Raw genomic sequence first — 26,852 nt, 5'->3', positions numbered from 1 at the left:
CACAGTCAGGGTGACCAGACTATGGAATAAACTCCCTCCAGAGGTGGGGCAGTTACCTACCCTGGAGGTTTTCAAGAGAAGACTGGACAGTGCTGGGATCACTTGACCCCAGTTGTCTTCCCGCCTACAGCAGGCGGGCTGGACCCAATGATCTGCAAGGTCCCTTCCAGCCCCTAACAATCTATGAATCTACTCCAAATACCCCCCACAAAGGATCCATGTGCTAATTAACCCCCACTCATGACTGAGTCTGGAAGTTCTTGTCAAGTCCTGGGATGCTCCAAAAATTTATGTGCAGCTGGGATGCAGGGCAACCTGGTCTAGTTTCAGCTCATGGATGGTGGGGTCACATTAATCATAGGCTGAGAGAGGGTGCAGCAGAGGAATTCTGGGTGAATTGTATGCAATTCTGTGGCTCACCTTGACTTGCAAAAGAGTCAGTGGTGAGGAGAATAGCACTTAACAGTCACTAGCATATATCTTATTCAGATTGGTTGTACTAACCTATTCTTGCAGTAGGTACCCATCAGCATTTTGTATTTTATAGTATTTTGTATTTATGCTCAGGAGGTACAAATGGGATGCCACTACATTTTGAAACGTTTTGGAGGGGTGGCTTGAGTCTAAAATGATTGAGAACCACTAATCGGTAAGAAAAGGTAAGAATGTTCATTTGCTGCAAGGCACTGACTGCTGAACTAATGAATGCATTAACTACTAAACTTACCTAGAGTGAAGGAATAGGTGCAAGTCCTATTTTCTTGGCATCTCCTCTGTTCTACTGTCAACACCACAGTCTTCAACCTGTCTGCCTGATGAGCATTGATCAGAAATAAAATGTCCATAACTCAATTCCTCTTTCATACACAGGTACCTCCCAAACTATATCCTATTGACTTGAGCAAAACAACGGTTGGCTTCACTTCTTCCATGAACAAAGCCCCTCTTCACAGGACAGCAGGAGTGTAGATCTCCTTCTGTACTTCCCAACAACAGGAGGAAAGATGCTGACAAACTATTACTGCTGCACTGACTGCAAACATAATGCCAGAATGCTACCATGCAGACACATTTCACTCTGCTAACAATATAACTGCTGTGTCACAATTAAACTGATGGTGTTCCCATGAAGTATCTCTATAGATGCCAGAGGCTGAGTGTTTCTGCTTCAAATATTGTTTATAATTAATTTATTAAATGAATTAGTTTCTCTTTGTGGGTGGGTGGGTGTTTATGCAAAATAATTAATATGTTTACAAAGCTGAACATTTTAATGCAGCAGTGCTTAACCTACCAAGCTGGGTCATCTGGCCAAGGGGGCTCCCCATGAGACTGGGAATTTAGCACTGGGGGAGCTGTAGCAGCATTAATGCTCCCAGAGCTGTGGCAATTAACTCTGCCACAACTCCTCTGCCACCAAATTTCCAGATCAATGGGGAGCCCCACGCTCCAGGTGACTTAGCCACTTATAGATTTCATAGACATTAAAGCTGGAAGGGACCTTGGAAGATCATCGAGTCCAGCCCCCCCGCCCCCAAAGGGCAGGAAGTCAGCTGGGGTCATAGGGTCCCAGCAAGATAAGCATCCAATTTACTCTTGAAGGTGTTCAATGTTCAAGGCTTGAACCACCTCCGATGGCAGGCTGGTCCAGACCTTGGGGGCTCGGACAGTAAAGAAATTTTTCCTTATGTCCAGCCTGAAACGGTCTCGCAGTAGTTTATAACTGTTCGACCTCGACATCCCGTGGGGCGCTCTGGTGAACAGACGTTCCCCAAGGTACTGGTGGTCACTCCTGATAAACGTATAGGTGGCCATCAGATCACCCCCGAGCTTGTGCTTTTCCAGGCTAAAGAGCCCCATGGCTCTCAGCCTGTTGTCATAAGGTCTGTTTTCCTGACCTCTGATCATGCGCATGGCTCTCCTCTGGACTCTCTCAAGCTTCTCCACATCCTTTTTGAATTGTGGAGCCCAAAACTGGACGCAGTACTCCAGCTGCGGCCTCACCAAGGCTGACTTGTACCAGATCACATTAGTGCTTCATCACTCCAGCACATGGGGTCATGGCAGATCCCATATGCCAGATCTAACCTTGCACTCTAACCATACACTGGATCAGTCTCACAGATTGACCCTGCAAGTAGATCTGGCCTGCAGACTGGGCCCGCTGTAATCATCCAGCTCACAGGGACAGAGAAGTTGAGAACCATTTGGTTTAGCGGCAGAAACCTAAATTGCTTAAGTTTTAATCCGGGCTGTGAAATTGATGCTTTCTGTAGTATTGGATGAATTACTTTAAGATTTTTAAAGCAGACTAAGAATGTTAGACACCCAAATCCAGTTGAAACTCTCATGGGATTAATCCAGCTGACTTCTTAAGAAACCAAACCTAAGCTCGCTGGCTCAAAGTGAGAAAAATCATCCTTTCATAGTGAGGTTGTTGTGTGGATAAATGAGATAATGCTTGCAGAACACTTTGAAGTTGAGAAGCCCCATGCTCTGCCAAGTATTATAATAATATTCTAAGTTAAATCTCAGCCTTTTTTTCAGTTTCAAGCACTCAAGGAAAACTAGTCCAGACTTTAAAAGCAGCTTTCCATAAAAACAATGTTTTAAACATTTTTAAGTGAGAAAAGTATGAGAAAATGGTCTGAAAAGTAGAAACATACTAAATAAAATTTAGCTCACCTATAATTTAATAATAGTCAAATTGATTTTTTTTTAATTTGTAAAAACAGTTTGCTGCTGGGTCTATACCCTGAATGCCAAGTTTCAGCCCACAGAGAATTTTTTTTTAATGGCTGAGTTATAAACCCTTAAAAAATGCTGACAGACCCTTTACTCTAGCAGCACTAGTGGGTGCCCCATAATGAACTTTTAAATGACTTGAGATAATATCTGGAAAGCCTAGCCTGAAATATATTTCTGGTTTTGAGCCTTTGCCAAGGCAAACACAACACATCATAAGTCATCTTCATGATTCTAAGAGCATAAATTGGAGACCCTGCATATAAAGTCTAAATATTATGTATTCTTTATAGTGAGACTTTTTTGCTTTTTTGATGTTATGGAATAGCAACAGCTGTGCTCTAAAAAGAGTTGTGCAAGAACAAAACGTACCTCATTGTATGTCTTGAAAGAAGAAATGTGTGTATATTTCTACAATTATGTCTTGACATTGTTAAAATAGGAGGCCTTCCCAGTCATAATAAATTCTTAGGTATTCTACTACTTTAAGTGGAGCCCAGGTGGTTTTCAAAATAAAAGCCTGTCATTCTGTCCAAGGAATGTTAATCTCAGCTGCAACCACATAGTTACTCTTAACTTTCCAAAGACACATCTTGAAGCTTTAACACCCTCTGCACTGGGAGAAGGGTTTTGCCTGCCACATTGAGACAGTCTTTTTTCTAACACTGTACATGACATCTCTTTGGGTGCGATCTTACATTTCTTCTACATTTAAAGTTCCTCTTGGCTTCACTAGGAGTTTAAGGTATGAGAAGCATGCAGGATTAGGCCCAAAAGGTTCTTTTAATTAATTAATGGGTTACTTTATTCAGTCTTCTCTTTGTGTTCTTTAAAACTCTTGGTATTCTGGAACAGGAAAAAACTACCACCTTTTATCCAAACTGTTCCTGACCCCAGCAAAGGTTTTTAAAAAAATCTATGCACCCCTCCACATATGCTGGACACAGATCCATACACCAACTGACTTCCAATTACATACACATCAGGAAATGCCCTTTCGGAGTTGCTCTTTTTTGCAATACAGGAAAAGAATGACTGACTTGCAGAGATGAATTGCTAAACTGAGGATTGAGAAAAAGAGTATTTGATTCTGAATGTGGAAATTCGAACTTGAACTTCAGCATTTAAGCAGATTATCTGAACCATTTAGAGGAATGAAGTTTGCAAATGAGCCTCAATAGACTAGTTATGAAGTTTATCTAGGTTGCCCTGAGAAGTTTAGCAATCCATGCTTCTTTTTTCAGTAAGCAGGGACAAGGAGTCTTGCTCTGGCTACAACTGGTTTAATTACCTTATTCATAGAACTTAGAAAAGAGAAGACAGCTTATGTCTAAGGTGGTGAAACACTGCACGATGACTATGGCCACCTCATGGTCATCAGTTACACTAATAAGAGTATCTGCATCAAATGAGTGGAAGTCAATGCTGGTTTTTATTAAGTGCCTGATCCTGCATTTGGATCTATAATGATCATTTGCTTGGTTTTTTTAAATCCAATATTAATGCATATCAGCCTAACTATACTTAAAAGCTCTTTAGTCTGGATTGGCAGAAATTCTCTGCAGGAAAACTGGGCTTCTCTAAGAAAGGTACATCAGTTTGGAGCCCACCCACTCTGAATGTGTTGGATAGATTCACTGTTTGTTCCCACGTTCAATAAACTCTCATTTAAGTTATGCTAAGGAAGGAGTCAGCAGGATTTCTCACTGAAGTGTTGAAACTAAGGGAGAGCTTACTTCTCAATGGGAAAAAAAACCAAATCATCCATTGGGGTCTCTGTCTATCAATCATAATAAAAGAAGAGTACCCACCAGCACAAAAAAGTACATCTGAGTAGTAGGAGAAGGGCTTTTAAAGGGATGGCAGAAAAAGTCAAGATTAGTCTCTCATTTGTTTTAAATTAGTAAAAATAGAGTAAGGACTATAAAATGCCGACAGCATATGGGAAGAAACGCTGGATTTTTATGACAATTCGGCAAGCACCATGAAGCACATCATAGAGTTAAAGAGGCCCAGAGGATCAGGCTGAAATATTTGATATTGGCTGCCTGGGGACAGGAGGAAGTTCACTACTGTCTCTGCCTACGCGGCTTATTTTTTTTGCTTATCTGAAATGTCTGAGTAAAGTATGTGTGTAATCCTGGATACAGAACATGTATTATAGCTGTGCATCATTTTTTTCTCCTCCAAAATCTTATCTTATCTTACATGGTGCCATCCAAGAATTACATAATAACCTTAAAAAAATTGACTGCTCTTTAGACTGTCCAAGCCTTTTCTGATTTTTTTAGATTTACAGGGTCTGTTACAATTGCTGCTTGTAATTCATATAGAATACAGTTTTTATACTTGTCAGGAGTAGATTTTTTTTTAGCCAAATGAAAACAGAGTGCTATAATAAAGCCAGCTCCTGGGACTTACCAGAGCCTAACAGAGTTAGACACCCAACTCCTACTGACTTTCAGTGGGAGTTGAACTACTAACTGTTCCTTCTGCTTTTGAAAAATCTCTCCTTTAAAATACAGTCCCGATCTCTCATCAGTGCTTTCTTTTATGAGTTACCATTCAGGTTTAAGGATTGCTGCTTTGGCGACAGCATTGACACTATAAACTGGCAAGGGGAAATGAAGCTTTTCTTTTCTTGGGATCTAGTTTTGTAGCTCAAGTAGGAGGTCCCTAAACTTTATCACAAAAAACGTGATTTGGAATACGTAAACAAATGTCCACATCAGGCTATAAACCCAACTACTGAAAACCATCAAGGGATTTTGTTGCCACTTTAGAATCCACTCTATAGTAAATGGTCACATATAAAAACTCCAAGCTATTAAAAGAACGGTACATATAAAGGTATGTGCTTTAAGATTAATGCTATGCAGTCAAAGAAAAGCTGTTAGTTTTGACATTTTGACATCAACTCACTTTGAGCTCTGGTTCTTATTAGTCCTTTCTGTGCCTTTTAAAGGTCTTTTTTTTTTTTAAACCAAAAATGTCAGGAAATTTGGAACAGAAACTTACAATAAAACACGTCCCTTGACCCTATGATCTATCAATCCTTCAAACAAACAAAGATAGTTGGATGAGCCAGGAAAAGGTTATTTCATATGTATATAGTGGTCAGACATTCATTACTCGCACTGGGGTTACAAAAAATCCAACGTGAGTTAAATATTTTGTGAAAGGTTTTTAAGTTGAATGCTGAATGCTATTTAGGGTAGTTTCTATTTTAGGTTTTGTTCTACAACTTTCACATTTAACATCTTATATTACTCATAAATGAGACGTTCAAGAAACACAAATTCTCAAATAAAAATGTACACTCCATCAGTGGAAAAGCAAACAAAAGGAGCTAATGTACTGTAGCTAAAAAAATTTTCAAACAAAGTAGTAGTAATTTACTGCCTCTGCTACTAACAGGACCCCACAAATAGAATCAGGATCCCTAACTCCATCAGGAGAACTTGATTTATTGACTCTCCCCAGATAATAAATGAAAATAAAAAGGTAAATTGTGCATGAACGTGAAAGCTGTAATTCTTCCCCTTTCACCACATGTATCAAATTCACATCCAGAAATTTCAAGAGAGAATCTGTAGTCTCCAAAGGATATGGGGTCAATAACACAGGGCCTTTACTCAGTTTTTCTTGTTTGTTTTGTTATTAGTTTATTTTTAGGTTTTGGTGTATTTTTATCTCTCTGTTCTTTTTCTCTTGAATATTCTTGGCTCAGGGCAAATTCTCATTGAGAAATCAAAGGGATTTTCCCTGAGTAAACACAAATAATGAGGTAGCTTCCCCAAATACTGGTTATGTGGGAGTTTTCCATAAATTCTGCAGTAAGGAGTTTGCTGCCCAGCATAGGAGTGAAAGAGCATCACAAGAAATGTTGTAAAATACCTGGTTGTATATTAGAATCAAAACTTGTGGCAGAAATGATATCTTTTATTAGACCAACTAGATATTTGCAAACAAAAAGTCTTTATTTGCAAGCTTTCAGGCACAAGCACCCTGCATCAGGCATAGGAGCTTGTAAAGAGTGGAAAAGTTCTTCTAGGTAGAAATGAAAATTCGTATTTCACAGGAGAGCTGCAGGTGTTTCTACATCCTGCTTACCACCAGACAACTTCAAAATAAAGAGACTTTTCCAGCTTTTCTCTGAGCTTAATCTGCACAAAATGAACCGTTCCAAACAGGAGACTTTACCACACCTGCAGCTCCTGTGAGATATGAATTTTCATTTCTACCTAGGAGAACTTCTACAGTCTTTACAATTGCCAATGCCTGATGAAGGGTGCCTGTGCCCAAAAGGTTGCAAGTAAAGACATTTTTTTTGCAAATATTTAGTTGGTCTACTAAAAGATATCACCTCTGCAATGAGTTTTGATTCCTTTTGCCTCTAGATCAATACAGCTACAATCTGGATATCTGGTGGTATATTGGCTTTCCTAGCTGGCATGCATGGCTTTGACCTTTCTCTGCTCTTCCTTGGCCTTTACTTCCTTCCCATTCACATGTGCATGGACACATCCATGGACACTGCAGCAGCACCATGTCCTAGCAAGGACGTTCCCAAGCATGATCTGCCTGTCTGCTCCTGCTTACCCACTTCAAACTATGTTGGACAGGGCTCTTCAGGGTCAGTCCCAGTAGCAGCTTTCAAACAGGATTTGAGAGTGCTTGCAGAGGGGAGGCTCTAGGGTGTCATCATCACCAGCTTATTTCAGTGTTTGGTTTATGCAGGCTGGGGTAGGGAATAGGGCCTGCTCGTGATCCTCCTACTCAAGATACCTGCCATCATGTGACCCCCCCTTGTGTGGTAACTGGAAAAGGCTGAACTGAGTGAATGAAGCTCAAAGCAGGGAGTGTGATTCATGAATAAAGGGCTTTCTTGAATGCATGTACCTTTCGGGACTTAAAGGTTTGATTGATCTTGCTGACTGATTTTGATACACCCTTTGTACCTCAAATAAATAAAAAAATCTAGACTTTTTCCATCAGAGAGTTCTCTGGGGAATAGATTGACTCTATTCTGTATCTGGCTAGTATCTACCAGTATGGTATGACCACGGCCTGGTTGATACTGCAGTGGCACTTAAGCGATAAATGTTATAACTTGGCTCTCGACTGTCTGGAGTTTGAAATCTGGACCCAATTCCATGGACGTACTGAAGCCAAGCCTTGAGAATTAAAGAGAAACCAATTCCTAAACCCTGAAGGAATTTCACAGCCCTTGCCAAAACAGTTGAAACAGGAGGGAAAAGAAAGAGGGAGGACCAGTAGCTGCAAAATTCACAGACAACTGCTTTGCTTAAAAAACTGGAAGCAGAAGTAAAAAATGGCTGGGACTGTGAGGAAACAGTAATCCAGCAGTAATTCACTGTATTAGTGCAGCACTCAGATCCCCTATTCAAGGCTCAATCGTGCTTTCATGGCCTATAAGGGGATGGGGCCATTCCCTCTCCCATGCAAGGGGTTCTGCAGCAGAGAGCACCGCAAGGCTGTGTATGGATTTGGGGATAAGCCTACGGAAAACAAGGAAAACACAAATGGACCAGGGGAAGGAAGGACACACATGGTGCCTCCCACATTTCCCCCTGGTGCTAACCTTCTATGAAGATAAAGACTTAAGCAGAATTTAACCCCTACAGTTGTATTCAACCTGCACATGCACATGGCCTGGATCAATATGAACAAAGTGCCAATGCCAGTGCTCCAAGCTATCCTTCCCTGCCAAAATTTCAAAGAATGGGTGTGAAGGCGAAATGGAGTGTCCTGACTGAATGGGGCCATTACTCAGATGCCCCAATGCAAAAGCAGCCCAAGTGTTGCTGTGTCAACAGTAAAGAGTGCCCAAATGATGGATTGTATTAGGCATAAAGAGCCTCCTATTGAAACTCAGATTGATCGCTCTCATTTGAAAAAAAACAAGCATTTAATAATGACAAGTCTGGCTCTTCCATTTTGGTGTGTGGTATTTTCGTGGAAAAGAAACAGCTGATTGAGGGTCACCAAGTCTAATTTGATGTGGATCCGAATAGAGAAACCCATCCATTCAGAACTGTGTCAGGCAAAAAATGAAGAGGGAAGGGCCGAGCATGATCGGTAAAAGAACTGAGAAGGGAGCAGTCGGAAGACAAGAAGAAGAGAAAGAAAGGTGTGAAGGTAGCAGAGGGAAAAAAGAAAATTAAAAAAGTATACAATACCTAAGAAAAAGAGAAAATCAGAAGCAGAAAGGATATGATATAAAGTAGCGTGCTGGAGAGCAAGGGAAATGCACCACAAATAAGGGTCTCCAATTCCTGAGGTGTGGGAAGTCCATATCCGAGGCACCAACATCCCCAAAGACAGATCTGACTGAAAAAAACCCACTTCCAACATATGCCTCCCTAAAAGAAAAATGTTACGTAAAGATCTGTCATTGCTTCGTGAGTTAGAACGTGATGAGGTTGGGATATTATGAACCAACACACTAATGTTGATTACTGCAAAAAAGAAAAAAAAATGAAAAGAAACTCAAATGGGACAATATTTAAACATGCAACTGTGACAAGATCAAGCAATATCATTTTAAACTGAAGAGGTGATTAACAAGGTTCTCAAGACATGAACAGGAAACCTTGCCTGGCACAGGAACAGAGCGTTTTCCAACCCGTCTTAAATAAGCTCAGCGTGTGGATATGCACTCATTCCCTACGTCTGTAAAACATGGGACAGGACGCACACTCAGCAAAACGCTTCTCTCTCAAGTTCTTGAATTCCCCCCCTCAAAAAGGAGGAAAAGCCTTCAAACTCTTCCTCTGAAGGCTAGGTGGGCCAATGTGTTTTAGACCTCATAGTAAAATGATCTCCGTCTCCAAAGCCAAGATGGAAATAAGAATCCCAGGCCAAGACTTTCAAAAGTGGCTAGTGCTTTTTTTCTGTGTTCCACATCAAGGCACATCATTTTCGGAGGGTGAATGCTCACCCCAAGGAATCTCAAGGGAAAAATATCGAGGTGCTTAAAATCATTCATCATATTCAAACCCCTTATTCCAAGACTCTGCCCTGGCATTAGCTGAGCATGTCGGAAAGGCTAAGAACAGCACAAGTACTCGTCTCACAACCATCTTCAGGAACAGATTTTAAAGAAGGACAAGCTAGAGTCTCAACCCCATATCCCCTGGATTAAATAAAACTTCCCTCTGGCCCAGCAATTCTCAGGAAAAAGCAGCAATCAGTTCCTACTAGTTGACCTATGGTCTATGCTGATGATTATAAAGCCAGGTGGCAGACATTTTCTTACCTCTTTCGTGAAGATGCAGAGCTATAAAACTATAGAGAAGAAAGGAGATGTTGTGGACTGCTGGGAAAACACAGTAGCATGGAAAAGACAGATTGTAGGCGAGCTAGCCCCACATTCATTTTTTCTTGTTCCCATTTTAAACATTCTTCCTATTACACAGAGGTAAAAAGCAAGCCAGTCAGAAAGCATGAATCTGAGACTGTCTCCACTGAAAATGGGCTAGATTTTCTAAACTAGGCCAACATGGAGCACTTTGGACTTCCTAGGTCCTGCTGACTTCCATTTCCTCCAGATTCCCTCAGTAATATTTTGCTTCCTCCCACAATATAGATTTTTCTCTAATTCCATCTGTTGGTAAAATATCTTTCCTTTGCAACGGGTGCTTATTTCCTGTGCTCCAGGGTAATGTGCCAAATATCAGCTTGATAATAATGGACAAACCCTCTGCATCTGGCTGGCCTTTCCTACCTAGGGCCCATGCTACTGTCCTATAAGCAGGGCCACCTGGTCCCAGAGCAGCACCAGCTGCAAATACAAAGCTAGTGGACAGCTGGACTAAATATATAAGCCTCAGCCCTTAATTTGGATTCTGGCTGCTCAATGCCTCACACCCTGTAGTAGCTCAGCCCTGTTCCAGCTCTGGACTCCTGTACTTGTCCCAGCATATCCTGTTGTGTGTCTGGGCTCCCTGGCTCCTGACCTAGACTATGAGCACAGATATCATTTTAGATTAGAAGTGTGACTGGTTTTGGTTCTTCTGAACCCTTTGGCACCACTTTGACAGTAGATCTGGATTACCTGCAGGCTAACCTCACCTGGCTAAAAAGCTGTCCTTTATGTATAGCCCTTTTGGTTAGGTTCAGATAAAGCACGTGCAATTGTCCAGATTTGATTATGTGAAAAACTTGTTGGTCAGAAAGTGAACTTAAACTGTCATCTCATTTCATATATGGCAATCTCTTGCCATGGCATGGTGGCTATTAAAGCTGTTGTAATGAGCTGCACAGAGGAAGCCATTTACCACAAGCATTTTTATTGGTCTCAGAAAAGCCAGACACTATGCTACCTTTTCCTAAGTACCATCTAAAGGCACCATATCTCCATAGTATTTGCAAAGATGCAAATACAACTTGTAAAAGCAATAGCTGACTCTCTTGACCTAAAGACATTGGAACAAAAAACTCAGAGGTGAAAGGCTTTATATCCTGTTACTGATCCACTGAGCCACACAGCTACTGCGCTGCCAGGTCTTTTTCTCAAGTATGAACTGAAGCAGTGTCCTTGTTTCATTTACTGAAAATATCTTTCTAATCACGCTTTAGTTTTTCAGTTTCATTCATAACATTCCTTCCCTACAGGAACTATACCATAATTGAAGGGGAGAAGAAAAAGAGAAAAAAATGGTACTGGCTGATTTTCTGCTATTTTAAAAGTTTATTATTTTTATTTTGATGTCTGGTTTGTTTTTTGGGGGTTTTTTTTAAGGTTTTGGTGAGAAACTACCTTCCCCCCACCCCCATCAATCGTCGCTTTCAACAGCTCTTCATGGGTGGCTGCGTCTCTCTTAAATTTCATTTCCTGTTAAAAACAATAAACAGGCAACTGTTTAATACTGTCGATTTTGCTTACTTGATAGAAAATGAAATTTGAATGCGGCTCCCTTGTGAGATAATCACTAGAGAAGCAACTGGGGTGAGGAGCAACAGCTTTAAAATAATCGTTGATTTATGTGATGCTAACTATGTGCAAAATCCTCAAACTAAACAAGAAGTAAACTGAAAAACGTTAACTTTCAATGGGCAGCAGGGAAAACAGCAGGCAATTCCTTGATTAGGAAAGGTGGCTGAGAACCACTCTCGTATGATGCACTTAGTAGGTTTTCACATTAGTTTTATTAGGGCTGTTTTGAGATCTCACACTCTATTGTCAGAAAGGCAGAAATAAGTTGGTATCTTTAAGTTTTAGATGCTTCCGAGGAAGAAATTAAAGGACACATGCAACCTTCTCCTACGCCTCAACTCAACAAACTACTTTATAGAAACACCGCTTTTTCTCCTTAGATAAGACAACACACGCACTTTAACTTGCTCACATGCAGAATCTAGTCCTCTAATTTTTTTGGGATGGGGTGATGCGTTTTAATTTACACATTAATGCATGTTTTAGCTGCGTGAATACAGAGCACCCTATAAGCTAATACGTGCCAAAGATGATGAGGTGGTAATCCCTTTGGAACGCAGAATTAACTCAAGCCAATAATAATAGTTGCATTCCAAATGGATTAGCACTGAGAAAATTTCCTTACCTGTTGCTGATAATGGGGGGTTAGTAACAGGTGCCCCTGAAAAGAGCTTAATTGTCAACATACAGAGGACTGAACCACATGCAGCGCTGTTACAAAAAGTGTAAGTGAATGCAAGTCACTTACGTACAGAGCAATGAGACGACCTATAGCTCCAAATGATAGCAGCCACAGGAATCTTATTAACATTTCCACCTTTGCTACCTGTTGGAGCTGAAACATGGGAACTGTGGTGGGGAAATAATGTTAGTTGGTATAATTTGCATACTGGAGAGCTGGAATGAGGTAAATACTGGCGTATCGTGATTGTACTACATACCTTCTTCCAGCTTTTGAATAGGTAAAGCATCCCAAATCGGACACGTTTATAGTAACCTGTCTAAGAAAGTCACAGGGTTGGTCTACATAGCAGATTTTTTAAAAACCCCAAAATTGACTAGTACTAACTCCGGCTCAGATGAGACTTAGTGTATATAATACTGGGTCTAGTTACCATCCACTTAATCACCTGCTGAAAGGATGCCTAATCCACACTGGTAAAATTCCTGGTCGCAGGAATCTTGTTTACACGAAGGCTCCCATTCAGTGCTAACAATGGAAGGAATGTATCTAAAGTTCTTCGGTGCAGACCAGGCTAAACCTATGAGTAAAATCAATTTAGACAACCTTATAAATCACTTCTGAATTCTGCCCTTAGCATGTTTTTGTCTCTTACTGATACTGAGAGAAGTAGTGTCCATACGCAAAAGCAGCATTCCTTTTAGTATACCTTATTACAGACAAAAATCTGCTAGAGAATAGCGGGGTTGTAGAGTCAAATACAGTTTTTGTACATTTTTTTTGGTCTCTCTCACTGCATGATTGCATACACACACATCCGTTTCTGCAGATGAGCAACTGAAGGATGGAGAAACCAGAGCAAAGCATCTAGCAGCTAGACTATATCTACCAATACACCCTGCCTAACTGCAGTTACAGTTGTGGGTGCTCAATAATATTTAAAAAAAACCAGTCCTCCAAATTTTAAGTTGGGCTCTCAGAAAAATGAAGAAAACCTAATTGATAGAAACCTGGGAAAAGTCAGATTTAAGTGACTTGCTCAGCATCATACAGAAATTCTGCACAGAGGCTGGGACAGACTCACTCCACAGAGCAGCCTTCAGCTGCATTATCCTTAAGTGCATCTTTATTTTTCTTGAGGTCTCCAGCCTCATCTACAAACACCTTCCAAATTCTCCAGTCGGTAAAGTAAATAAATTTAAAACCATACAGACAGCAGTCTCCTTTACTGTACAACACAACCCTTATTCATCCCAAGTATGGCCCAGCCTACATGGGAGTTTTAGGAAAAAGAACAGTATGGGATCATGTAATTAAAAGCTGTAAGAGAATACATGTATGTATGTGTGTACGCACGCACGCATACACATCCTTGGAGGCTGAACTAAGGCGGCCCACTTGCTTTTGATAATTTTAATGTAATTTCCTTTTTTCAGAAGAAGTTAACAAAAACAAAAGAGGGGTGGTAAAAAAATTCCCTGACTGTATTCTCCAAGCAAAAGATTCCCTAAGCTATACTTCTAGTCCAGCTCCAAACATTTTTGCTTCTTCACTGGTTTTCTTTTTAAATCATCTGTGTAGTATAACTCATAAAACAGGGGGAAATGAGATATATTTTTTTTCACAGTTTATACCATTCAGTGAAGCAGACAAATATTTGTTATTTGTAAACATCAGAAATCCTGTTTTCTTTCCTAGAAACCTGCAGCCTTAACATTTCATAGTAAATAAATACATGAAAACTAACTCTGGCCAGTGCTTGTTAATTTTGTGTTTAGATCCTAAGATTCACCAGACAAAATGTCAAGTGGGTCATAAACCACTGTAACTTGCACGTTGAAATATTTTTACCGTGTGGAACTTTTTACTAGAAGAAAGAGAAAAAAACCCCAATGTGCTCCAAAAAAAAAAAGAATCACATATAATTAAATGTCAAATGATAATCATAACTTACAAGGCAAATCAGGTTTTCCTGAATTCACTGCTTCCCCACTCCCATTTATGTGCTAATATGGATAAATCAAGAAACAGACATTTTACAGTCTGGTTTCCTATCCTTCGGGGGTTCTTTTTTTACGCCATTTACCTTTGTCTACGTCGGTTGAAATATTCCATGATGACGTTGGTGTGAAATCCACAGTGACCGTCAAATTTGTTTCTGGAAAAACAAACAAAAAACCCACCATTACTATGCTGATGTTCAGCCTATGGAGAAGTACATATTTTCAAAAGACAAAACCTGATGAATAAGATTAACCAAATATTGTTGGTTATTGATATCTAATGGATGCTCTGTCCTGCCATGCTGAAGCATATGAACAACATAGATAAAAGGCAAAGGCCAGCCCTGCAATTTGTTTTGCAATGCAATCATTGTGAGAAATGATACTAATTAAGCAACCAGTCTTTGGGACATGTGCAGCTCATCTTAAAATCTCTCCCCTACTGTTTTGGAAATAAAGAGTCTGCCCAAGAAAAATACTGTATATTGCAATGCTACAAGTCTGTCTAACAAGTTACTAATTAATATCTACAAAACATCTAACTCATCCTGAAAACCCTTTGGATAGGTAGAGACATTACACATAAACCATTTAAGTGATCAGAAACTGCTTTAAATGTGTAACAGAACATAAATTCAGTGCACATAAACCAGTCTAAAAATGATTGAAACTGGTTAGAGATAAACCTTGTTGAGTGCAGTATCAGACTTAACTGATTTGGGTCAAATTGGTTTATGCAATGTCTATCCCAGAACCCTTCCTGATTTAAGTTAAATCAGAGTCCCCCAGAATCCCAGATGCTTTGCTGGGTGGGGCTCTGCTCTCTGCTCCAGTCTAGCAGGGCTGGCCCCTCCCTTCTGCCCCCTGGCTGTTGCTCCAACAGAGACTGCAGACACAGCAGGGTCTGCCTGGCTTCCTCCTGTTGCCCCATCCATTTCTCCCTCACCACTCTCTGCTCAAGCAGGGATTCCCTCCTCTCCCCTGCCTTACACAGCCACCTCTCAACATTAGCTATCAGATGACATGCTGGCTATGCTCCATGCAGTGGGAGACAGGACAAAGGCAGACAGGACAGCATCAGCTTAGGGCTCTTTGGAGCTAATCAACAGGTAGCTGGTAACATTCCTTCCTTGGAAAAAGCTGTTTAAGAAGAGCTTGAGCTAATGAGAGATCCTTCTGTTTTATTGATGGGGTGATAAATGCTAACAAGAAACTCCCTGCTGTGTAACTCTAAGCTCTGTTATCAACAGCGAGTGTGTGTGTGTGTGTGTGTGTGTGTCAGGGGGAACGACTCCTCCTGCGTCCTGTGGGATCTGGTCATGCCCCACCTCAGCTCAGCACTCTGGAAGGGAAGGGAGAGCTGCACTAGTGCCACCTGGCTTCTAGCCTGAGCCACTGCAGGCATGTGCCTGCATTTCTGGAATGAAAAGGGAATGCCTATACACCTCCAAATTGGTTCAAACGTTGCAGGTTAAACTAACTTCCAATGATTGAATCAATTCAGGCTTAGGCTTTTTGAATGTCCATCCCTAGCCATAGTCACTACTTATACTTATGCGAAAAGTCCCATCCAATTTAATGGGACAACTTATAAGAGAAATCCTTATTCACATGAGTAAGGGCTTAAATGATCTGTTCAACAGCAGCTTTCTCACTGATAGAAGCTTGTAAATGATTGCTATTACTATCACATTTTTTAAAGAGAAAAGGATGAGATTCAGCTTACTTCATCTGCCTTAAATTATCATAAATGCCTTCATGTTAAACATAGTGTTCTCAATCTGTTTTTTCCAGTAAACTCAGCTCTTTCATTTATCCCTACATGCCTTAGTCTTGATTTATTTTTTTAAAATCTTACATCAATGCAGGCAGCAAGCATTACAGAGAATCCTGCTAAAGGAAAATGACAACTCACTTCAGGACCCAAATTTAAGATGCGTTTAAAACATGCCCCAAAGTTTCAACATAGATCCTTTTATTACCCCTTAATGTATTTTGAAAATGTATAACCATCGCACTAGTGTTGTGACTGTACTTCCAAAGGGATCCACCTGGCAGTGTTTCATGCACAGGCATCTGCACTGTGCTGGGTTTCCATGGTTCCAACTGCAAAATTGGGGCTTAGTTGTGCAAGTTGCATTTAAGATGGTGTGGCATCCTGTCCACTCCACAATCGTTGTCAACAATGTTTATTAGGCTGCTAAAGCCATTGAGCTAACACAATTGCCTGCATTAATTTAATTAGCGGAGAATTGTGCTCTTCCAACTAGAGGTCTCCGTTTCAATCCGAACAATTGATAATCTACCCTGCAGGACCTCGAAACCAGCATAAAGCAGTGGTACTGTATTAATAAGCAGTGAATGACAAATTAATATAGAACTAAAAATGAAACAGACTGAACTAGCTTCCATGTCTAATCTAAGTAAAACACAGACTATACTGAACAAGCAGCAGACAGAAAAGTAGGTTTTGATTCAGACTTTGGGACCTCATCCTGCAATTCCTTGTAAATCCAAAACTCCTTTTGGTTTCAGTAGGCCTAGCATGCATAAGGAATGCATGAATCAGGAATCTGAAATGTTAGTAATGCAGATAAGAATATGCAGTTTGAAGGTATATGATTTTTATTTTGATGCTGGCCCTTTGACATATTCTAAGCATATTCTAAGCTAGAAAATAATTGAATATGTAAAACTGTGTTAACAAAAAGATATTAAAATCTATTCTGTTTTTATTCCGTCAGCTAGAAGGTTTTTTTATTTAATCAATTATGTGAGTAAAGGCACATAAATGCATGAAATAATAAGTGCAGATATGGCCACTACCCTCTCCTTATAAATACCCTCTTTCTTACAAGCCCACCTGGTAGCTCTGCTTGTTTAAGAGTCTGTCAAGCATTTCCAATGTAAACACAGTATTTGAAGGCAACATAACTCATCCACAAACATATTCATGGGGCTAAACTAGACATACAGGGTAGAACCACACTCAGTGGACTAGATACTCAGCTGAAGTAAACAGGCATAGCTTCATTTAGGTCCATGAGACACATCTATTTACTTCAGCTTCAGGTTTAAGCCAACACGCATATCCCTATGCATTCTTAGCTATTACATCTTCGTGAAATAAATATTTGACCGCAGAGACACGTCATATTTCCCAGTGCTACTGAATCAGTAATAGGACCCTCCCTCATACTGTGCTGCCTATGCCTCAGAAATTTGCATCTGGATAACATAGTGCGTCTTTCCGAATTCCTTGGACTTCATGGCATTAAACCAGTTTGACATTGGTCCAAATTCATGCAGTTTTCCATCCAATAGTCACATTTTACTAAGTCAGTCACAAATTTCTACCTCTCTATACCAATTTTAGGATCAGTGTCAATATCTCTTTTGTTTTCCCCAGCAGGAGTTTAATTTGCTGATTGAATGTCAGACTGCTGACAACTGATTAGACCCATGACATTCCCGACAGCAAAAATGGGAACTATTCATTCTCTAGTACAGTTACACAAGTCACTGAGCCCTAGGTCTGAAGCTCTAATAAAGATAATTCCATAGGAGGAACACACCAACCGACTGCATTGAACCTTGTTCTGAGATTATTTATCCTGGATTTCATGGGAAAAAAAATGAGACACGGTCCACAGCTGAGAAACAAACAAAGGGCCAGTCTTGCAGTGAAAATGAGCCCTGCCTCCTCCTCAGGGTAACTCTTCAGGGTCTGGATTGGTTAATAACCTAAGTAATTCTCAGGTTGATATGATAGTAGGATTTCCTCCACAGCGGCTTCATAGCAGGCATCTGCCATGGGCTCAGAAGACATAGAGGACCTTGTGCAAGCGTGGTCTTGTTTGTTCCCTCTACCCTACACTTCTCGGCCTTGTGTCATCCCCATGCAAGGAACTCGGAGGCTTCTGCAAACCTGTGCAGTAACCCTTTTGCAGAAACTTGTAGGGAACAGGGAAGAAACCAAAGGGGCTCAAAGACTTGGGGTGCTCTCAGAATTGCTGCTTATGTGTGTTACATTGGGAGGCACTTCAGATGTCCTGTCCTACCCTCTCCTTGCTTCTCCTCAGCTTTTTGCCAACAGCTCACACACTGTACTCATAACAGAAGAATATTCAGTGGCAACTTAATTTTCCATATATCAGATAGCCCTTCTGGTCAGGCCTACTTGACATCCCTGCCATCTACTCACCCAGGGATACCCTGCTCCACAGGAAGAAATATCAGAGGGGGCACTTCTGAAGTGATTTCTTAGTCCAAGAGGTGGGGGAAGAGAAGAGAGTTTCTGTCTGGAGTTTTTGAGGAACAGATAAAGCTAGTAGGTCACAGAGCACTAGCAGGTCAGTATGTTTGACCTACACATAATCCTAAACTTAGTTCAATTTTCTCCTTCAAACAGATGAGTATTCCCATAAGGTCCCAGTTTAGCATTTTATAGCAACTTCAAGAACACTGAAAAAAATATGGAATAGCATCAGGCCTAATACTGATCCCAACAGGAGGCTACAACAAATGTCCATATTCAGCAGTTACCCGTTGTTAGATACTAATTCTTTAAACTCCCATCAGATAAGCAAACAATAAGGAGAATATTTTTAGACTAAACCCATGCAAATAGCTCAAGGATGTTTTGAACAAAATAAAATTGAATTAATATATGTTTACAGTAGTTGTAATAGCAAAAATGGCTTCTGCAAAGAACAGCAAATGAGGAAAAACAGAGGCTGTTTTGTCTGGACCAAAGAGAAACATTATAAACATAGGAATTATCGTACTGGTTGAAACCAGTATGCTCCATCTACTCTACTGTCCTCGGGTACCCCTAAGTGCATTTAAAATGTCATAGGGGGTATACAGAATGAATGAGAAAAAAAAAATACTGTTTTAAAATTAACTTTATTGTATTTAATTTTATCTAATAAGTGTACATTATCAGTTATTTTTTATTATACATCATGCAGTATATTTACAAATTGTTTACGGTACGCATGCACAATATGTGGTGGTCATGTTGTATAGATACTGTAGCGATCTGGCCTTGGTGGCCCAGACACAGACTGCATTGGTCATGAACTCACATTAAGTAAGGTAAAGCCGTAGCTGCGCACTTCGAGAAATACACACATGCACCATAGGTGGCAGAAGACCAGGGCTAAGGGGGCTCATTCCCCTGAAATGCAGGGCAGCAGATACGGCTGCAAGGCAGCCCAGTTGCAGGCTCCGGGCAGCTGCAGCGGGGGGGGTGGGGAAGGGTGCATACTCCACCGGGATTTCAGCCTGCGTGTGGCTCACTGGCTGCCCAGCACAGCAGGCAAGTACTAGCCTTTTCTGTGAAGGGGTTGCTGGGGGCGGGGGCAGATTGAGGCCCCTGAGGGGAGGGAGGGATGAAGTGGGGCACAGGCAGTAGGGTCAGGGGCTGGGGTGAATGGGGCCCCAGCCGAGCTGGGAGGTGGGACAATCGGAGCCCAAGCAGCTTGTCCAGGGGCATGGTGGGGCTCCCAACACTGCACGCACCCCAGCAGAGGCCCAGGGGACACATGCCCCTCAATCTATGCATGGAGTGGAGGCAGTTGCCACTGCATGCTGGGCTTTGCTCTCAGCTGCAGCTACCCCAGAAGCAGAGTAACACCATGTGCCCACTGCCACTGGGCTGCACTGTGCCCCTTGCCCACGCAGTAGCGGGACACACATGGCACAAAGCACAGTGCCAGCCACCTCCACACCATGCACAGATCAGGGGGCACATGCCCCCCAAGCTTCCACTGGGTGTGCACAGCAGCAGGAACCCCCTGGTGCCCCTTGATGTGCCACCTGGGCTCCAACTGTCCCACCCCCTGGCCCTGCTAGGGCCCCATTCACCCCAGCCCCTGTCCCTGCCCCTGCGTGTGCCCCGCTCCCTCCCTCACCACAAGGGCCTTGATCTGTGCCCCCCCGGCCCTTCCCCCACAGGCTTACCTGCTGGGCAGGAGCAGGGTGGGGGGTGGGAATGTGCTAAGCCCCCCCAAATAATTTTTTCTCCCTCTTCCTCCGACGTACACTCACACATATGTTCTTCCTACAGAAATCAGTTTATGCAAATACTTCATTAAGAGTTGCAATATTGTTTCCTATTATATACTAATCCAACAGCATACCAGACCCAAACCGTTGTGGCATAACTATAGTATATATATTTAATGCATATATTAACAATGCATTTAATGTTAATTAGTGTAGCCTGCCTTATATCACATAGTTGGTAACATTAAAAACAAGAAAAAAATATAAATAGGTACATGAGCTGAAACTTTGAGACAGACTTGTTAAAAAAGTTTCAAAACCCCTGCTCTGGTAGTCCCTGTACCAGCTACCTTAGAGAAAGATGCAAGAAACCAGACAACAGGTGGAACAACCTGCAGTCAGAAAAAACAGTCAAACCTCATAGTGGAAGAACAAAATTGTTTAAAAATGGCAAGATTTCAAAAATAATAGTTTTTTGTGTTCCTTACACTAGTTTTCTTTTGCAGGAGGATCTAAGGTTCAAATTTTCAAGGTTTTCTTCATAGCGCTCAGGACTAGAAATATTATTTTTAAAAATATGAAAAACCCAGAACTTTTCAAGTAATAACCTGATGCAAACAGCAGTGGCTTTAAGAAAATATTTCCAGACTCCCCATAAAACTGCAAGATTTGGCAATGTGTATATTTGTTGGAGAGAACTTACGCAAAGTTTGTTGTGGAACAAGTTATTTAGCCACATGGTTAACTGAGTTTGTGTATGAAGTTGCCTTGCATGTGATCAGAAATACAGCATGGTTGCACAACTGGTCATTAAGCTACCATAGCTGTAGCCTGCAATGCTAGGACAGAGCAAAACAGCATATTTATCAGCGCAGTCCAGAGAGGATAGAAACCCACTGGAGCCTTAGAATGAAGCTAGGAAGCCGATATAATTCCTGTAGCTCATAACTCTGCCTTTCTGTGTCAAGCCTTGGAAGAGAATATGATTTTTTTTTTTTTTTTTTTTTCAAATAGCCTCTAAAACAGCAGTTGGCAACTATTTTGGCTGGAGGGCCACTTAATGAGTTTTGGTGAGCTGTCGAGGGCTGCAAGGGTAGCCTCACCCCTTGACAGGTGACCCACCCACTGGTCCCCATTTTGGGATTGGAAGAACCGCCCCTAATCCTTGACCTTGGCCACCATTAGACCCTCCCCTTGCCCCCAGAAGTATTCCTTTGGGGTGGGGGGAAGGGTTGCCAGCTTGGAACCAGAAAAAATAAACAAATCATATGCTAAAAATCAAACACCTACTATAACATATTTTAACTTGATTTCAAAAAATATTTTGGCCTGATTTATATATGTTTGCATAGTGTATATAGAGGTGATTGCACAGTAGCTCAAAAATAAAGTCTTACTCTTGTTTATTGTGTGTGGGGGGGGGTGTGGGGTGTGTTTGGGTGTGTGGGTGGGTGGGTGTGGGGTTTATAGGATGTGTGGGGTGGGGCTTTGTGGAAGGGTGTGGCTGTGTCTGTGGGAGAGGGTGTGGGGGGTGTTGTGGTTGTGGGAGGGGGTGTGCCTTGTGCCTCTCCCACATACCCCACTCCCCCATGGTACACAGCCTTTGTCACCAGTGGCGGCAGCAGCAGCAGCGGCAGCAGCAAGTGGCAGACACTCACAGCCCACAGCAGTGGAGTCCCTGGCAGAATGTGGCTCTAGCCACTTCCGGGAACTGTATGTAGTGGCAAGAAGCAGGCCAGGCTGGCCCACCTCCATGGTGCAGGGCTCCCCATATGTCACATGCAGCTCCCGGGACCCAGCTAGAGTCATGTGCTATGGAGGGGGAGTCATGAGCAGCACGTGAGCCATGGGGAGCTCTAAACAATGGAACTAGGCCCACCCAGGCTCTGCACTCGCACAGCCCTGTTGGCATGGGGCTCATGTTCCCACCCTGCTGCTGCTTCTCCCCCACCCTCTGGAGCTTCCCTACCTACTGCCGAGCAGTTCTCCTAGCAGTGGCGGTGGCAGCGGCAGAAGCAGTAGCAGCAGCAGCAGCAGCAGTGGCGGCTCTGCCTGGAAGCTGTGTGCTGGAATTCAGCCCCACATGAAGTTGGGAACACAGAGTGCTGCCCTAGTGGAAGTAGGCAGGGCTGAGGCCTCATGCAAGTGCAGGAGGGGTAGCTGCAGGCCAGGCGAGATGCAATTAATTGGTGGGTGTCCACCCACAGGCTGGATGAAATTGCCTAGTGGGTCAGATCCAGCCCATGGGCCTTATTTTGCCTGCCCCTGCTCTAAAAGGACTTGTTTCCTCATAAATTAATGCAACTTTAAAGAATGGAGTGGTAATCTCAAAATACCTCTTGCATTGTACCTCAGATCAAACTGCTGTGGCAACCCTTTTTCACTATTGCCAGTCCTTACATGTGGCATTTACCTCAATGCCCAAAGTGATAGTTCAGTCTCCATGGTCTTAACATCTTTGCCAAGACTACCAACTAGTAAGAAGAACAGTTATAAGTTAGGATCATAGAAAAGTAAGGCTGAAAGGGACCTGTAAAGGTCATCAAGGGAACTGAAGTCCAACCCTCTGCCTAAGGCAGGATCATCTCTATCCAATCCATCCCAAACAAATCCTTGTCTAACCTATTACTAAAACTACACTATCGGAACACTCTGAATTGATTAATAGATTTCATAGACGGAGACATAGATTCAGAGAGATTCGGATATAGACACAGCTTTAAATGTTTTTTTCTACATACCTCAAGGTACCAGGCAGCTCGTGAATGCCATGATGGTGGGGTGGATGGAGCATCCCACAGGAGCGCAGGGTGCTCCCCAGTGCTCTCAGCAGCAGACCTGGAAGTGGACCAGAAATACTTCCAGGTCTGCCAAGGAGTGCGCAGGTGGGCCCCCTGTGCCCTCCTGGCTTGGCAACTGGTGCTTCCTGGGTCTGGGGGGGCACCCCACAACTGATCATCAAGCCCAGAGGGAGTATGGGGGGGCACCCCTGTGCACTTGGTGGTGGACCTGGAAGTGGAGTGGAAGTAAATCACTGTCCCTGAATTGGGCTGAATCAGAATGGTTTTGTACACCCCTACTAGTTACCTTTCTAAAGAAGGAAATCACATTTCTTTGGCACAATTTGTTGATAGTAAATACCTACTGGCTGCTCTCAGTCAGCCTTTCCTTTGCCAAATGCTTTCAACTGGATTTCTTTTCGATATGCTCCAGTAACTTTCTGAACAGATGGGAGGCTAACTGGGGAATGGTTTCCTGGGTCGTCATGTTTGCCATTCTCTTTTTTTTTTTTTTTTTTTTTTCAGAGGGCCCTTTTCCAGTGCTGGCAGACAAGTTGCTCCCTGCTCTAACTCATAGTGCTTCAAGAAAGTGCCATGAATTACAGCAATCCCTCCCTGATGTGACAGAGGTTCTCTACGTGGTTGTGGGGCAGTAGTTGGGCAGAAGTCAAGCTCGACTTCGGAGGCACTGTAGCAGAGAGATGCTGCCTGCCTGCAGCCTCTCTCCCCTAGCTCCATTCCCCCTGTCCCAGCTCTGGTGCTGTCTGCAGGATGGGAGGGGGGAGAAGGGAAGGAGGGCAGTGGGGCTGCAGTGTGCTCTGCTGGGTATGCCAGCAGCATCTCCACAAGGCCACCTCTGCCATGCTCGGCAAGCTGCACCCAACCCAGGCTGGGGGTGGTGCCCATTTCCTTGTGACTGGGAATAGTAGCAGCCAAATGTGTCCGTGTGTGCATGCACACCCATGTGTGGGTCAGAGAGGGAATATTCATGCATGTGTGGCTTGGAGGGGAAATGTGTGCATCTGCACTCAGCTTGGAGGGGTAGTATATGTGTGTGTGTGTGTGTGTGTGTGAGACAGAGGGAGAAAAAGCCTTTACTTTCTGATTCTAATGACTACTTGTGCTCCCTCCTCTCCTTTCTTCCTACTCCTAGCCTGCAGACAGCACCGGGGTAGGGCTGGGCTGCATCAGCCCAGCTCTGCTCCTGGTTAGGGACAAACAGAAGTTAATGAAGGTACTCTACTTTGGAGTGCCTTCCTCTGAACCCTCATTACATGAGAGTTCATTTGTCATGCGTTCGGGCACTTCTAAAGCACTCTGCAGCCATGCACTTCCGTCAGGGCACAGCTGTAGAGTGCTTTCAGGGGGCTGATCCTGTGACAAAGCATCATTTCTCTCAGTGCCCTTCCACTCCTCTGGTACCTCACCAGACTCCCACGACTTTCTGACATCTCCTCTTCCATTTCCTTCAGTACCTAGGGATAAAGTACTATAGGCCATGCTGACTTGAATTTATTCAGCTTTTGATAGCTCTATCTGACTGTTTTATTTATCTCATCCCTTAGTGTTATCCCTTCCTTGTTCAAATAATCCTTATTAGCTGTCTGGTTTTATCTTAATTTATTGTGAACACTGGGACAAAGTAGCTGTTAAGCAGCTCTGCCTTTTCTACATCTTCTAATAAGAGTTCACCCTGCATATTTAACAGTGGAGCCACAGCTTTCTTGGTCTGTTTTCTAGCCAATATATGTAGAGAGTCTCTTCTTGTTGTCATTAATTGCCCTCACCAAGTGAAGCTCATTTTTTACCTTTGCCTTTCTGGTTCTGCTCCTGTAAGTACTTATTATTTCCTGGTATGCTTCCTTCATGACCTGCCCAGATTTCTGTTGTCTGTATGCTTTCCTTTTGCATTTGAGGCATCCTAGAAGTGCCTTGTGCAGCCACATTGGTTTCTTGCCATTCTGCTTCCATTATGTCAGCATAGGGTCTTGTAGGGCTTCCAATACTGTGCCTTTTAGAAGCTTCCAGACCTCCTGGGTGTCTCTATCCTTCAGCCTGCCATTCCATGGCACCATGCTTATCACCTCCTTGAGTTGGTTGAAATTTAGTGTCTTATTTCTGCTGACCTCATGCTTTCCCTTTCTCGGGATCATGAATTCTATAAAATTGTAAACTCTTCCTCCCAAGTTTCCCATCACCTTCACATCCTCCACCCATTCTTCCCATTTGATGAGGATAAGATCCTTTAGGTGTATCCTTTCTGGCACAGACAATTGTCACCCACACAAGTCAGGAATTTGCTCAACATGTCATGTTTTGCTTTATTATTTTTCTAACAGATGCCTGGAAAACTAAAGTCTCCCATTAGTAGCATCTTACATATGGTGGATTGTTTTGTCTCCTTGAAAAGTGCCACATCTACCTCTTCTTCCTGATTTGGTGGGCTATAATAAATCCCCACTGTTACATCAGTGATGTATCTTTCACTTTTTATTTTCACCCACACATGTTCTGATTTGCTACCTTCTCCCTTCTGAACCTGGGAACAGATATAGGTATTTCTGACATATCAGGTGATACCACTAACTTTTCTCCTAACTCTGTCCATCCAAACAGATAACCAGAGGTCGGCGATAACAAGAGATAACCAGAGGTTGGCGACCACCCACAGATGCTGCCTGCACTAGCAGCCAGCAGCGATCGCTGACTGCCTGCAGATGCCGTTGGCAGTGTCAACAACAGGGGAAGGCGTCATGAGCAGCGACTCCCACAGGTGCCACCAACAGTGTTGGTGGCGCCTTTTCATAGGGGATGCACCGCCATGCTCAGGGGGTGCACATGCACCCGCGTGCACCCCCTACGCGGCGCCAGTGAACCAAAGTGAACTCGACTCTTTTTACTTAGGAATCACCGTGCAGCCATTAAACAGGAAAAAAAATCCTAATTCATAGCAGAGCTGGCTGGATTTAAACTGATTATCTATAGGTAAAAAGCACTGCAGCTCAGTAGTTATACCTTCAGGTATTATTTGTGAGTGCAGCTCATTAATTAAACAGACAAGTTGATGGTATAGCTAGCAACAAATGCTCAAGATGTGGCAGGCCACAAAAATTATGAGACTGGTTTAAAAATTATGAGACTAAAAATAAATCAATAAATCTGGAGATTTTATGTTTTCCTTCCAACTTCTGAGCACTAGGGCCCCATTCTAGTCTCATTTTTAAGCTTTGCATCATGTCCAAGAGGGCCAAAAATATGCTATTTCTTTTTCTGTTGAAAGCTGAGATCCCTAAATAATCATTTATCTCCAAAAACTGGAACTTCAAGAAACAGACAATATTCTGCAATAAAAAGCACAAGAACTGATAACACTGAATGTATTACATCAAGTTTTGACCTTTTTAGAACTTACACAGACAGTCTCTTCTACTGTGCATGCACAGGCAAAATTTCTCAACTTCCCTGTCATTCTCCTGAAAACACTAGTGCCCACAAAGAGCTCTATTCTCAACATGAACAGAAAACAACACACTCAAATTCTCTTCCAAACAATATATGTTAGTATTTAGAATCATCTCAGTAATTGCAAGGTCTTCACATTAATGCATATTTTCTCAAGTAGCCTGCATACACAACCTTCAGATCCACAGAACAGAGCTTTTATTTGA

The 26,852-nt window shown here is 42.4% G+C and overlaps 1 protein-coding gene across 1 annotated transcript in view; it reads right to left on the bottom strand.

The window, feature by feature from the left end:
• ROR1 (ROR family WNT receptor 1) overlaps positions 1-26,852 on the bottom strand; it is a 283,073-nt gene that overhangs the window by 81,802 nt on the left and 174,419 nt on the right. Inside the window, exon 2 of the mRNA XM_090048648.1 lies at positions 14,476-14,547. Coding sequence (XP_089904774.1) covers positions 14,476-14,547 — 72 coding nt within the window. The remainder of the gene's footprint in view (positions 1-14,475; positions 14,548-26,852) is intronic.

This window comes from Crocodylus siamensis, chromosome 5 (assembly GCF_052110815.1).
Source record: "Crocodylus siamensis isolate JL-2025a chromosome 5, ASM5211081v1, whole genome shotgun sequence".
Taxonomy (NCBI): Eukaryota; Metazoa; Chordata; order Crocodylia; family Crocodylidae; genus Crocodylus; species Crocodylus siamensis.
This window is presented reverse-complemented; position numbering and strand designations above follow the sequence as displayed.